This window comes from Podarcis pityusensis (genome assembly GCF_964106645.2).
Source record: "Podarcis pityusensis genome assembly, chromosome: 11".
Classification (NCBI taxonomy): domain Eukaryota; kingdom Metazoa; phylum Chordata; class Lepidosauria; order Squamata; family Lacertidae; genus Podarcis; species Podarcis pityusensis.
The window spans coordinates 36,431,085-36,446,022 of NC_138036.1; the positions used below are offsets into that span (position 1 = coordinate 36,431,085).

The 14,938-nt window shown below is 38.2% G+C and overlaps 1 protein-coding gene across 5 annotated transcripts in view; it reads right to left on the bottom strand.

Annotated features, from left to right (window-relative positions):
• Positions 1-14,938, bottom strand: part of KIAA0825 — a 195,725-nt gene that overhangs the window by 125,019 nt on the left and 55,768 nt on the right. For all 5 annotated transcript variants that reach the window (XM_080972312.1, XM_080972311.1, XM_080972313.1 and 2 more), the window contains exons 11-13: positions 12,886-13,076; positions 9,522-9,704; positions 2,922-3,035 (exon numbers count right to left, since the gene is read on the bottom strand). In XM_080972312.1, the coding sequence (XP_080828438.1) occupies positions 2,922-3,035; positions 9,522-9,704; positions 12,886-13,076 (488 nt within the window). The remainder of the gene's footprint in view (positions 1-2,921; positions 3,036-9,521; positions 9,705-12,885; positions 13,077-14,938) is intronic.

Here is a 14,938-nt window from a genome sequence, read left to right on the forward strand (position 1 = left end):
AAAAGAACAAGTGATGGTTTGCATCTACCTCTACAAATCTACTACAATTGGGAGGCCAGCTCATCCAGGAGCTGTTGGCAAACTTACCACTTTTTCATATCCTTTCCAGCAATATATGGATGCTTTTATATGGTACCACTAAGCTGTATTGGAGGTAGGAGGAAATGACTAGCACGGCAATGCCAATGGAAACTGCAGCACCAGCAATCAGGGTATAGCCCTGTAATTCAACCTCCTCCTTTTATGCACATTCACCAAAGCTTAAAATTGGGCATTCAGCCACTAAATCAGCATGAACATGCATGGAAAATCATTTCTTATTAACTAAAGATGCATTTATTTATTTATTTATTTATTTATTTATTTAAATAGTTATGAAAATATGTATATACTGCTATATCATGAAAATATCAAAGTGGTTTACAGTGTCATGTCGTGTCGTGTCATGTAGTGGTTAGGGTGCTGGACTAGGATCAGGGAGGCCAGCTTAAAATCCTCAGTCACAGAGCTGGCTAGATGACCTTGGACCAGTCACACACTCTCAGCCTAATTCACGGGATTGCTGTGCAAATAGAACAGGGGTGAGGAGAACAATGTATGCTGTCTTGACATTCTTGGACAACAAAGGGAATTAAAAATAGTAAATAACTAAGTACGCATATCATCAACATCAAATTTTTTTCAATCCTACTTTGAGTTACATTACAGGAAGCTTAACATCTAATCTAAAGGATTGATTCCAGCATTACACAAACTGAAGTCCATTTGTGCAATGGGGCTCTTTCTCATGTCAAAACATTTATACTGTTTACTTAGTCTTATTTTATAAGCTTCAACACATTATTCATGCAATATTGACTAATGTGTAATGATAAAGACATGAACCTTATCAGAGTATTCTAGGTCATACATGATTAGAAATGTGTCAATGTTCACAGGGCCCTTTGTTGAATCCCTAACAATCTGCTCCCTCTTCCTCTGTGCATTCGAAAAGGCCTGAAGTGGGAAGCATGCACTATTTGAGTAGTCTTTTTACAAGATTTAGGGTTTTCAATTACACGAGGAGCACACCCATAAAGAATAGGCCTTACAGAGGGCAGCAAGGCCAACTGACAGGGACCTGATGGAGTGGATGGGGACAGAAAGTGTGGCCCCTGTTCTACCCCTCATATGATTCCAATTCTACAAGACACTTGACATCTGAATGGAGCTATGATTATTTCTGTAACCGGGTTTACACAGATATACTGACTATATATTTGTTTTATAGTTGCCTCTAAAGAACCTCCATTCACACTGGACATTAATAAACTGAAGTGCAATTTCCTCTTATTTTTTCTGTATTAATATATTGAATGGTAGAAAAAGCTACCGTAATTTTCTGTGTATAAGACAATGTTTTTTGCTTTTAAAAATTAGTCAAAAATTGGGGGGGGGTCATCTTATACAAGGATGGTGAATGTACAGGTGTTTGGGCTTGGGCTTTGTGGCGGGCAGCCTAGGCTTGGGTGTGGGCTCTGGTGTGGGTGGTCTGGACTTGGATTCGGGTTTGGGCTCTGACACAGGCAGCCCGGGTTCAGGTGCAAGTGGCCTGGTCTCAGGTTCAGGCTCTGGCATGGGGAGGCTGGTCTCAGGTTCAGGCTCTGACTCAATTTGGGGTTCAGAAAAATAGGGGTTGTCTTATATATGGGGGTGTGTTATACATGGAAAAATATGGCATGTTGCAATTAAAGACATAGTCATTAAATGTAGCAGAAGCTAAAGATTTACTTTTTCAGAATAAGTATTAAAAATCATAGCATTTATTTAAATACGCAGGTTACTGAGAAAGGATACAAATTCTGTGGGGAGCATAGATAGCCTGCTAAAACGGGCGTGGGAGGGATTTTGGTCCAAAGTTAGAAAAAGAATGACAGTACAACTGATGGCATATGCTTCATATGTAAATTGTCATTACACTTACTGAAATGGCAAGGAAATTATGCATTGCTTCCAAACATGCAACAAATTCTAAAAATACCAAATACGAACAAATTAGTTGTTCAAATGAAGTTTAGTTTTGTAGAATTATCTAGCTTTTCTAATGCCCAAAGTTACTACTTTTTCCAGATACAAATAAAGTTTCATGTAATACTCAAAATTTAAAGTCAAAATAGTTAAACAGGAAAGAAAAACTTAGATTGAGTTATTTTATTGTCAAGAACAGCACATTTATATATTACTAAAGCAACAGATTATGTCTATAATCAAACATCAATGTTAAAATAATTAGATACTGCTAAAGAAGAACTACCCATTCTTCAACAACAATTACCATCACACTAAAATAGTTTGAATTGGAAGCTGGTGTAAATATAAGATGCCTGTAGTTTAGCCCTGGGTACGTGGGCTGGGGAATGTGTGAGCACAATTGCTCACTATTTGGCCCACATTCTTACCATCAGTCTCAAACATGGTAAACAAAAGCAGAAATCGCAAAGCAGCTTAAAACCATGTTTATGGTCAGCGCCCCATTAGAAAAGCAATAGAGGAAATTTGTATCAGAGAGTGGAGCATCTGGATGAGGAAGTGTGGCTCATTTCAGATCCCATCAGCTGGGCAAAAAAAATGTATAGTCTATACATTAAGTCTACACAGCCCCCACATGGAATCTGTGTGAGAAAACTAGTATGAAGAAACTATATTTGATATCTGTATATTAGTCTATTGCAAGTGACTTGAACAGTTTCTCTGTTATTCTGATACTGTCATTTCTGTGGTTTTATTTTATGATTTTAACTTATTTTATTTATGATATTCCTGTAACACGCTCATTTGGTGAAGGGCAGGCTAAAATTAAAATTAAATAAATAACGTTGAACTGAGAAATCAATAGATTATATCTCAGTTTATTATCTACATTTTAATATACAGATACTTACTTCAGTAAAGAAGGGGAAAATTCTGTGATGCCAGATAACCAGCGTAATGGTTGGTCAACAGTAGGCTCCAAAAAATCTGAGGGCAATGGATCACCAACACTACTATGAAATGTCCTGAAAAATACAAGTAGTTCAAGTAGAAGTAGTTCAATAATCATACTTCTTTAACAGCTTTTGAACAGCAAACAAGTATTTGGCTTGGAATCAATGAGCTACTTATAGAAGGTTTTTCAGTTCAACACAAGGGGGTCTCCAATTTCAAGTCACAGTCACTGTTCACACATTATTATTATTATCTGCCCTTTACCAGGACGTCCCAGGATGTGGGTTACAATAATTTAAAATGCAAGTTAAAAATAGTTTTTAAAAATTACAGTTGCTGAACAGGGTGGAATATAGTGTCTCCAAACCCACAACAGTGGCGGGAAAGCCTTGTTGCACAAGCAACACTCCACTTGCTGTTCTTAGGATTCAAGTCAAAGTACAATATAAAAATTTTCTGCTCAGATTTAAGCTATGATTTACATTTTAATATATTCCTGTTTCTACTAGTCAGAGAATGACAGACAGTAACAACCCTCTCCTGCTGTTGCTCCACAGAGACTGGTATTCTCTAGAGCTGGGCTATTGTGTAGCCTTTACACTTAATATTCTTTCTGCTTTGTTCCATGTCCCAACACAGGATAGTTCAGTGGCCACAAATAAACATTTTATAGCCATTTGCTCCCTTGCAAACTAAGGAGGTATTTTTCTGCAACTTCTGTTGATCTTAAAAAACTTTTTTTGAGTATGCTTACAGCAGTGAGCATCTCTCTGCATGCCAGCTTCTAGCCCAGCAGCACTTACTAGGCTTGTGGTTCTTGTCTGCCTTGCATAGTGAGGCTCAGAGGTTCATGACTGCCATGACAACCATACATTCTCTCAGCATGTCATCAGTCAAATGAATGTGGGAGGCCACCTTCTCAACTGTGGCAGAAGATGGCTATCTGGTTGTGGAGGATTTCTCTTGGTCTCTCTTCTCATGGTCATTTCACTTTTTGCTAAGGTTCAGACTGGCAGCAACCACTTCTCTCTGCAGGGGTGGTGGACTTTGATAAATTTCTAGCCAAAATGCCAGGTGATACTGTAGGCATTTTGTGAGGTGACTGACATCGCCTTCATCAGGTAAAGCTTGTTTAATTCCTTGGTTTACTGGTGTGTTGGGAAGTGTGATGTAGGAAGCAGAATAGCTGTAATGAAAGTTGCAGGAAACTACTGTGTGGTGACCCAACACAGTTAAGACCTATTACTGAGCCTCACCGTGACTGTGATGAAAGTGAAGAAACAATACTTCTCCTTTATATCTGACCTTTGGTGGTGTTAAAATCACTATCTGAGAACAGTAATGGACTGGATAAGAACCAATGAACAAAAGCTCAAGCCACGCAAAATGAAAGTACTGTTTGTGAGTAGGTAATCTGTCCAGCGAAGTGGGGTTCTGAGTAGGTGGCACCCCCAAAGGATCAAGTCCACAGTCAAGAAGTGTTCAAAGATCCAACTTTGTCACTAGAGGCCCAAGCGACCTTAGTAGTCCAAGGCGCCTTTCATTAACTTCAGCTGGTGCCCTAGCAGTAACTTGTCCTGGACAAAATAGTCTGGCAGATTAGACTACTTTGAAGAATGCAGACAACATTGCAGATAAAGTACAAGTAAATCAAAATGCAGATGCTGGGCTACTAACTGAGACTGGTCATTGGGAACGCATTTTGTCAATGCTTAAACAACTGCACTGATTCCTGGTTCTTTGTATGATTCTAGGTGGTGGCGCTAACCTTTAAATGTGGAACTGATTCTTGGCTATGAAGCATGACCCATCTTGGAGATTATGGGGCCATTGTCTCAAAAAAGGAAAAACAATAAGAGTGCTCTGACCCCTGGCTAGATGGAAGGTGATAAACTGAAGGATACTGAATGCCCCCCTGTCTTCATTGGGACACATTCCAGACATTTTTCTAAAGTAATTTTCAAATGGATATGCAGCCTAAACACCAGTGAATAACCTGGTTGCCCCCACTGTCCATTACTAGTAATGAAAATACTACTAACAGACAAATATATTCAGCTTAAATTTCTTACTTTAATCATTAGTGCATAACCACAGCTATTAGGAAATGTTCTTTATGTATAAAATATCCTATAGCAGCTGCCTCTTGTCTCAAAAGCTGGGGAAAGCATCTGTGAAAGTATTTGATACAAGAGCAATATTCCATGTCTGAGTTGTGCTATTCTCCTGTAGCGTATGACAAGGTGAGAACTGATTTTGTAAATCTCAGTGCTAGTGTGAAATGATGAGATGCATAAATGATGAATTCCCAACACTGTTGCTTTATAGAATTTAAATAATTTGATTTTGGAAAATAAACTGGAAATTAATACTGGAGACAGCTGAGATAGTTTGGTACACCTTGACTTATTCATCAATATGCTTTTTACTGGACTTACTTTGTACCAAGAATATGTGAATAGTATAAACATTAAATTCATTTAAATTCCTTTAGAATTTGAGTGTCTGCAAAGATTATGAAAAGCAGCATTTATACGCTGATAGCATTAAAACGAATTAGGATAACTGAGCGTTCTATGAGATTTTTAAATAAAAAGATGGGACTCTTTTATTTTTTAATGGAATACAACATATTGGCAATAAAACTGATCAGGTAACATAGGTTCCTATTAAAATTGACAGCAAAATTGAATTGTTGTGGATTGCAGTCATAATCATTTATTAACCGCCAGAATGAATTTTCAGGAATGTTTGACACTCCAATGATGTCAAGGTTGATTCCAACTTCAGGCAATACTTCCATGATACTTGCAGATGGGTGTCTCAGATAATTACATTCACTGGCACATATAAGCTGCTCATTTCAACACTGTTGGCTTTACCTACACTAAAGCCAAGAACCAGAAGGAACTCTTGGTCTCCCCTGGAAGGTGCTTTTCCCTGAATGACAGTACAGCAGGTGGGATGTACCAAAGGAGTCCCAGTAATACAGGCAATTCCAGGACACCTAAGTCTACAGAACCACTTGCTGCAAAACCCATTTTCAAAAAGAGGCGCCAGCAGATTCATAGAAGTCCAGTTTATAATGTTTATCCAAAGTTTTTGGTGTGGACCAAGTGCCAGCTCTGTGGATGCCAATAAAAAGATCATTGATGGCAAATGTTGGCATAGTAAAAGCAGACCTTGTGGAATGGGTTGTGATATTCTGCAGGGCAGGCAGCTTGAGAGAGTCATAAGCCAAGATGATACATACCCTCAGCCAGCATGCTAGCTTTTCTTACCCCAAGAGGGTGGAAAGGAAGAAACAACACCTCTGTCAACCTGAAGTCCTTAGTCTGGCTGATACAGACTTTAAGCACCCAGTAGATGATCCACTATGTGTCAGGCCTTCTCTAAGGGATGAATCCGGTTAGGCCAGAAGGAGGTTCTGGTTGTAGTAAAAACTTGTATTTGCCTTAGGCATGAATGATAGATCCATACAAAGAATCACAGTCTTTCCACACAGTCTTTCAGGAATATGCATAAGGCACTCAATTCCAAAATAAGCCATGTTGATGTGATGGCCACCAAAAAGAGGACCTTATGAGAAAGGACGTGGAGTGGAACAGTTTGGAATGGTTTGAACACGAGAGTCTGCAGAACCTTCTTTAAGTTCCACGAATGAAAACGATGCACCACAGGAGGACATATAGGGATGCCCTCTTTAAAAAACACTTTGGCTGGGAATAAAAGCCAGTTGAACCTGTTTGAGGAGGTAAGTGATGCCTGTGTCAAGTCAACAGTAGTAGTACTGAAAGCCAAAGGCATGAACAGGGCAGCTGCAAGACTCCTTCTCAGAGAATTGCTGGGAAGAGTTAAACAATTCTGCCACTCTGGCTCCCATTCATCCATCAGATCCCGATCACTGTCTCTTCCGTGCAGTGATCAGTCAAAGAACAGGGAAAGGGAGATAGGCACTGCTGCTGGTAGATTTTTCATGTCCCATATACTGCACCCTGTGTGGCGGCTGATCCAGCACTGCCTTGGTACTAATTGCATCAGCAACTGCTGCAGTAGCTGAAGTGGTTTTCTTTTGGGTTTGGGGGGGCATGGGGTGTGTGTGTCCTGAGAATTTTAGGGGCTATAGCCATTTGGGCAGTTAAGGCAGAGGACTGACAGAGCACAGAAGCATCAGGCTTGCTGTAATGAAAACCAGGGCTGATTGGGAACATCCTTTGAAGAAAAATCTGCTGTCGTAGTTGAAAATGTATCAGGTCTTGCTGTCAACACATGCAGTGGTATATGGGTATGGTGGATTAAGTTCTGTGGCTGGAAAAGCAGCAAACCAAGCCCCGAAGAATGGGGACTACCTGCCTCCACACATCTCCCCCACCAAGTCAGAGATGGATAAGGGAGGAAAGAGAAACAATCCATAGGCCAAAAAGAAGGGAGGATGAACAGCAAGGGAAATGACCAAACAAAATGGTGGGTGGGAACAAAGGCCAGGAAAAAAATGTGGATTGGCAAGAAAGAGAAGGAGGTTTTGTTTAAAATTGCAAGTCAAAAATATTTATATCAGTGTTAGGAAAGAATGGTATGTGACTCATAGGAAACAATTCAAAATAGCTATATTCTATATATGGCCTGAGCTAGCATGTCAGTTAAATAAATCTTGTTTTCAAAGATGAGCTACTTTTCAACCTGTAGGAACCTTAGTGAACACATTTCAATTTTTTCAGGAATAGCAGATATCACTTTCTCTATTTTGTTTATTGCCTTCATGTATTAAAATATACAATTTGAAAACAAACAAACAAAAAAACCACAAATTCTTATTTGAAAGAATAGAAAGAATTCTATATTTTGAAGGGCTTCAGGACAGATAGTCTTGAGTTGTGTGTGTCACTTACTTGATGTAGTTTATTGATTGCAAAGCAGGTTTCAGTTCTCCAAGGAAACACAGATAGCTATCACTAGCATGTGTTTATGGAATGTTAGATGTACAACTGTTGCTTGATCAATAATAAGTTTGTTGTGATTTTCCTTGGATACAATATGTAAAAACCCTCTGGATTTAAGCTTAGAAATAGCCATGTTGTGTTATTTTGTTTACAGTCTCAAAGGGCTATGTATCAGGACACGAATGCACAAAGAGTTGGAAGAAAAAATATTCTTCCCAACAGCTAAAATATGGAGTTTAGTAGATGACAGCAGTTAGAATTGCACAAAGAAATATGGTTCCTTTTCTTAGTGTGTTTTGAATTAAAATCAGCGTGCCTGCTCCCTCCAATGTTATGAAGTTATACTGAGAAGTATCACAAAGCTACGAGATAAACCGAGAGATTTGTTTTTATTAATGTATTTAAAAGATCTCAGTTTGCATCTCACCTTCCACCTAACATAATAGACTCAAAACAGGTTACAAACTTGAAGTCCCCTTTTTAAAAAAAGAACAATCTTGATACTATACTGTTTAGTTATATTGTAGTTCATTAACAGCCTTCCTCAGTTTGGGGGCTTTTGGTCATGTGTACATTTCATCATGTGCCTTCCATTCGGGACTTCTGGTTATGTGCTTATTCTTTCTCCCACTTACCCTTTCCCCCCTCAAATTCCTGCCTCTTTCCTTGTCCTCTTCTCATTGTCTAGGACAGGCATAGGCAAACTCTGGTCCTCCAGCTGTTTTGGTACTACAACTCCCATCATCCCTGACCACTGGTCCTGTTAGCTTGGGATGAAGGGAGTTGTAGTCCCAAAACATCTGGAGGGCCGAGTTTGCCTATGCCTGGTCTAGGATCAACCTTTATCTTCTAGGTCGATGACTTTTAAAAATATTTTTCTTCCCTCAGTCTTTCATCTGGCCTGCTCCTGTTAGGATTTGAACAGATCAAAGGCCCTTAGGAACACAGGATGCTAAGCCCATCTAGCTCTGTATTCTGACTGGCAGGAGTTCTCCAGAGTTTTGGGCAATGAGCTTCAGCCCTCCTGACGGCTTAGCCCCAGCCCCAGCCCCACCCTCGGTCACATCCACATCATACATTTAAAGCACATGGCTTCCCACAAAAAATCCTGGGAAATGTAGTTTACCTCTCACAGAGCTACAATTTCCAACACTCTGTACAAATTGCAGTTCCCATGATTCTTTGGAAGAAGCCATGTGCTTTAAATGTATGGTGTGAATGTGACCAAGCAGGCAGTAGAGTTAGATATTGCTAGAGGCTTTGCTATTATTATCAAATTCTTAACAATGCAATCTTATGCATGTGTATTTGGAAGTAGTCTCTCTGTGTTCAACTACTCCCTAGTATGCATGTTTAGGATTGCAGCCTTGAGAGTACTGAATATAGACTGGTTTCAAGTTTACCAGATTCTAATGACACCATTTTCCTCAAACAAATCTGCTGCAGGGTAAAATAATGTACATTCAAGCGCCGCTTCCCAGCCACAGTTGAAACCAATGTTTAGATTTTGGTGCATCATTACCATACTGGAATCCAGCCATTACACAAAGATAGACGATTGTTACTCCTTCTATAGGATAAATGTCTGTTTGTCTTAAAATATTACATCACACTTACTTATACAGGTTCTCCAATGGTGCAGTTAAAAAGACAGCTGCTGCAAGTAAATTGTTGCAATACTTGTGTATTTTATAAATACGACGATTTCTGTCTTTTTGTGGGAACAACAGTTCTTGCACAGAACTGCAAACTGACCACAGCATGCTTTCACAGGTCATCAGAATTGCTATAACATCTATTCTGTAAGAGACAAAGCAAAAACCCTGAAATCAATCGAGGCATGCAATTCAACACATTCAATCAAGTAATCTGCTACAATGCAGAAAGGATTTTATATACAAATGATCTCTTTTACATTATTTAAAATCATCAGGAATTTTAAGTAATAATAATACAATCTTGTCCCTGGTACAACATTACCAAAGTATACACAGAGCTCTCATGTTTCACTTTCCCCATTGATTTCAAGAAATGAAGATTATCTGTGGATTAGCTCCCTCCATAGATATGAATGAGGAAGGAATTCACCACTTGCACTGTTATACATGTGCAAGCTAGGATTATAATTTGCTAAAATTTGCAATTTTATCCAATTCTGAATACACCAAATAAAACATTACAACTAAATATATTTTAATTTCTCTGTTCCTTACACCTGTTATAAAATGAAAATTGAATATGTTCTTTTTCTGTTTTCTTCAGAGCTTTTTATCCCCGGTTCTTAACAAATTTCAGAAACAATACTGAATATGAGTGGAATACATTTTAAATAATTTATATATTCATTTGATTGTTTGCTTTATAATATTTAGACACACATATTTTCTTTTCCAAAAAGGAAGGTAAAGGTAAAGGGACCCCTGACCATTAGGTCCAGTCGTGACCGACTCTGGGGTTGCGGCGCTCATCTCGCTTTATTGGCCGAGGGAGCCGGTGTACAGCTTCCGGGTCATGTGGCCAGCATGACTTAGCCACTTCTGGTGAACCAGAGCAGCGCACGGAAACGCCGTTTACCTTCCCGCCGGAGCGGTACCTATTTATCTACTTGCACTTTGACGTGCTTTCGAACTGCTAGGTTGGCAGGAGCAGGGACCGAGCAATGGGAGCTCACCCCGTTGCGGGGATTCGAACCACCAACCTTCTGATCAGCAAGTCCTAGGTTCTGTGGTTTAACCCACAGCGCCACCCGCAAAAGGAAGACATTAGTTTAAATATTCATGGCACAATTTTATATAAAGAGTTTTGGAAACTGGTGCTCTTTCCCCATTCCTTTAGTATACAAGTTCCATTTTATATTGATTTTTCATCATGGGCTCCAGATGTGCTTTCCGAGTACCCGCTCTTTTCTCCCAAGATTTCTTTGCCACTTGCCCCATCTCCCATTGTTTCACTATGGTTCCTCTATTATTACTTTCTTGCTTTTTTATGAACATGCTATATTATGATAACTAGTATATGCCAGAAGCTGTTTAAGAGTTACATAGCTACCAGTTAACGTGGCACTGTAAATGTCTTTGGCATGACAAAGAAGGAACAGTGAGTTGTAAAAAGGGATTGCAAAGACTATGGATACAACCTACATCCCACTGGCATTAATGACAAAGCTCACATTTTGATTGTAATAGGGCAGGATTGCTATCCAAACAATGTATACATCTGCCTATCAGATTTTCAAGAAGAATGAATCAATTGTCATGATTTCAACAAAAAGCAAATAAAGTACAGAATCTGCAGAGAACAGCAGAAACAGATCAGGACTCAAATACTCTAGCAGCTGAATTTGATCATACTTCTAATTCCAGAATTAATATTAAAAGCCTGCTCTGCTACACAATAGAGTATGTATGTTCTAATTCTTCTTAATTATAAAGAAAATTAAATCTAGAAATCACTAGGGTGTTTCCATTCTTTATGTATGCTTACAGACAATAGTCTAAGTATTTTCATATATACTGAAATCTATAAATCCTCTGTATAATGAGGTTATACACACAAGCAACATTTTGAAAAATAAGTTCCTTTGTAGTTTGTACCTAGATGTTGGAAAATATGTGACATTTGAAGGATGGATCTGCTCTGCTTTGGCTTCAGTCTACCATGTTATTATTTTTCTGTAAAAATAAAGCTTTGTATATTGCACTATATATATTTATTTTGTAGCTTTTACTTCCATTGCTAGTTGCTTCCTGTCATTAGCCGTTTTTATCATCTCCTTGATGAATATCATGCCCACAACTAACCTTGGAAACATATCGCATATTGAATTTAAAGGTTAAAAGCTGCAGTATGAATGATCAAAGGCATACAATTTTGGTGAACACTGAAAAGATACGCAACTACAGCTAGGACAAGAAAAAGCACTTTTTCATGCATGAAAAACAAGTTTCCAGGGAGATATTATATTGTTTTTAGAACAATTCACAGCAAACCATGGGCTCCAGCAGAGCTTCTGATTTACAGTACGCACATAACCTTGGACAAACTTGATGTCTCAACTATAGTATTTTAAATCAAGCTAACTTGTTTCAATAAACCACAGTTTAGGAGAGAGGTTGCTAATGAGGTGCCTATAGAAGAGAAGCAACGGCAGCTCTGAAATTTTCCCTTGAAGGACTCATGAAGCCTCTCAGCCACCCCTTCTACTCACTATCCCTTGGTCATGAGGTGGTTTAAGCTGGTAACCTTCTTCTCCCTTGAGAAGTACAGAGAGCTGCAGGAGAGTGATGATTTTTCATACTTCCTCTTTCAACTCCACGGGTTTCTTAAGTTGGATCTACTGGATCCAACTTTTACTTAGATTACTTGGAAAAGCAAAGAATATGTATAGGTGGGGGGGGGGGTGCGCGCGCAGTCACTTTCTGTACCTCTGTGGGGAAAGTGGAGAGAAATTGCCAGAGGGGACATGGCCCATAGTTCTCACCAAAAAGTCCAAATGTATCCACAGGCCAAAAAATGTGGTGATCCCCTAGTTCAGGTTTGTATGCCATGTTAACCTAAAACAGAAGCAGATGCTTCTAATCTCATCACAGCTACACCAGAGAAAAATGGAGGCATGCGTTTGCAAGCCAAATGCTCACTGTAGCTTGTTTGTGTATCCCTAAGCCATGGTTGTATTGTTACATTTGAATGCAGAAGAGTTTACTTAACATTCACAGAGTAAAAAGTTCAGGCATAAAACATATGCTTAGGCATAAAACAAAATTAACCTTCTATAAACGATTGGATGACTTCCTCAGTCTTGTGCTTTAGACAAAACTTTAAATGGATTTATTTCAACAGGCTTTTAATAAAAACGTTTTTATATTCATTGCTTGTTAAATTGTATAGTTTTGTTAGCTTGTATTGTCTTTAATAAGCAGAACAGGAAACAATAATAATACATTCACATCACCCACAGCGCAAAATTCAAATCAATCATTACCTTATCTGCGGTGTTCTCTTGTAACTGGGCTGGGCCTGAAAATATCTGCAAGCCAGGAGTGCCAAGGATTCCTCCAGCACTTCTGTTAAAATCTCCTGGGCTAGCACAGGGGGTAGAACAGTCCATAGATCATGATGAAGAGCACAGCAGAAATAATGCCACATCTGGATGGAGAATGAGCATCTTTCCCCCTGGCAAAACCAACAAATGTTAAACAATAGAAACCCATCTTCCTGAATGTCAGGTTGGATTCAGTGAATCTAATCCATTCAGGCCGAGAGGAAATAGTTGAAAAGTATGAACTGCTGAATAACCAGACCAGAAACCTTGCAAGATGCAAAACATATTTCCCCTCCCAAAAACAACTCAGGTCTTGTTTCAGCTGGGAAAGCAGTTTTCTTCCAAAACCACAAACATTTGACCTACCATAAACTTACCTTCCCCAAACCTATTTTGGATAAGCATGCTATACTGTGTAGTTACTAATTTACGAAATTGTGTACAACTACTCACCATCTCTGCTGTGATCAAGGGCAAATCCCATTGTAAAAGGCTGACCAACCATGAAGCAGTTACTCTTAGTTAGACTCTTAATTGCTACTGAGAATAACTTTCTATGCAGCTGTCACCAGCAAGTTAATACATCTCCAGGTGCTCCAACTTCTTCACTGAAGGCCATAAGTAGATGTTTTCCAAATGGGGCATTTATATCCACATTACAAGTTGAGTTATGTTTTATGTAGCACAGGTAACTCAGGCTGAAGTTGTACACATTCTTACCTGGGAACAAGCCCTATTGAACAAAATGGGAACTACTTCTGAGTAGATAGGCATACAATTAAAGTACCCCTTGGAGGTACATGTGGCAAAAAATTAGAGGATCCTTGCTGAGAGCCTTATTCCTACCACAATATAAGAGAAAGTACCTACAGACCAACTGAATGAGTTAACTTACACACTTATTTGCCTACATTGATAGATTATAGACATTATAATCCGACAGCCTATAAATACAGCCAAAGAGTTGAAAATACGCCCAGTGTTCCTTGCTGAATGTAAATGTTCATTCATTGTTATAATTCTTTTTAAAGATCCTTTAGCTATTTTATTATATTTTAACAATACCAGAAACAAATATAGTAACAGTCTAAACTCTGTGACAATTTTATGCCTCTGCAGATTTCTTTTTCATATAGCAGAGATTATTATAATTTCCTGTCTGATATGCAACATACTATGAAGTTCTATTATTATGGGTCACTATAATGAAGCATAACTATTTTTTTAAAAAACCTTACCAGTGAAGAGCTCTACAAATAATGCTTCCAAGATTAGCATCAAATTAAATGATTTGTATGTGGACATTTTATTAATGTTTTATCATGCATTTTATAATATACAGGTAAAGTCATTAACTGTTGAACATTTGCTGCAATAGCAGTAAATTATCAGTAGGCATTATGAGTAAACATTGTTAAAATAATAGTAATATGAATAAATAAATAAATAGGGTGATAGCCAATATTAATCATACTCAGAGTTGACTCACTGAAATAAGTGACCTTCAGTAATTTAAGAACACTGATTTCAATTGATCTACGTTGTGTATGACTTTGCTGGATATCACTTTTCTTAGAAACTATTTAATAATTTACGAACCATTTTGAAGCCGTTTTAATTGAATTCAGTATTTATTTATTTATTAAAGTATTTAAAATACATTTAAATATATGTTCCACTGGGTATATATCCTATACTCGGTTCATTGTGTTTTATGTAGTTATTTGATATTTAGTATCTGAAACTTCCAATATACCAGAATATATATTGTTCTTATTTAAATTATTCATATTATTTCATATCAAAGTAGATTCTTGGTAATAAATAGAATCCTCATTGAGATTTACAGGGAACCTTTTCCTGTTTGCTATTTGTTGTTATGTCAAAGTATCTGAATGGGTAAACATCTGCTATTTTTGCAAGCTTCATACAATAAAACAGATGTGGGCTTTTATTTAAATTGTATGTCAAGAAACAGGCAGCTGGGCAGTAC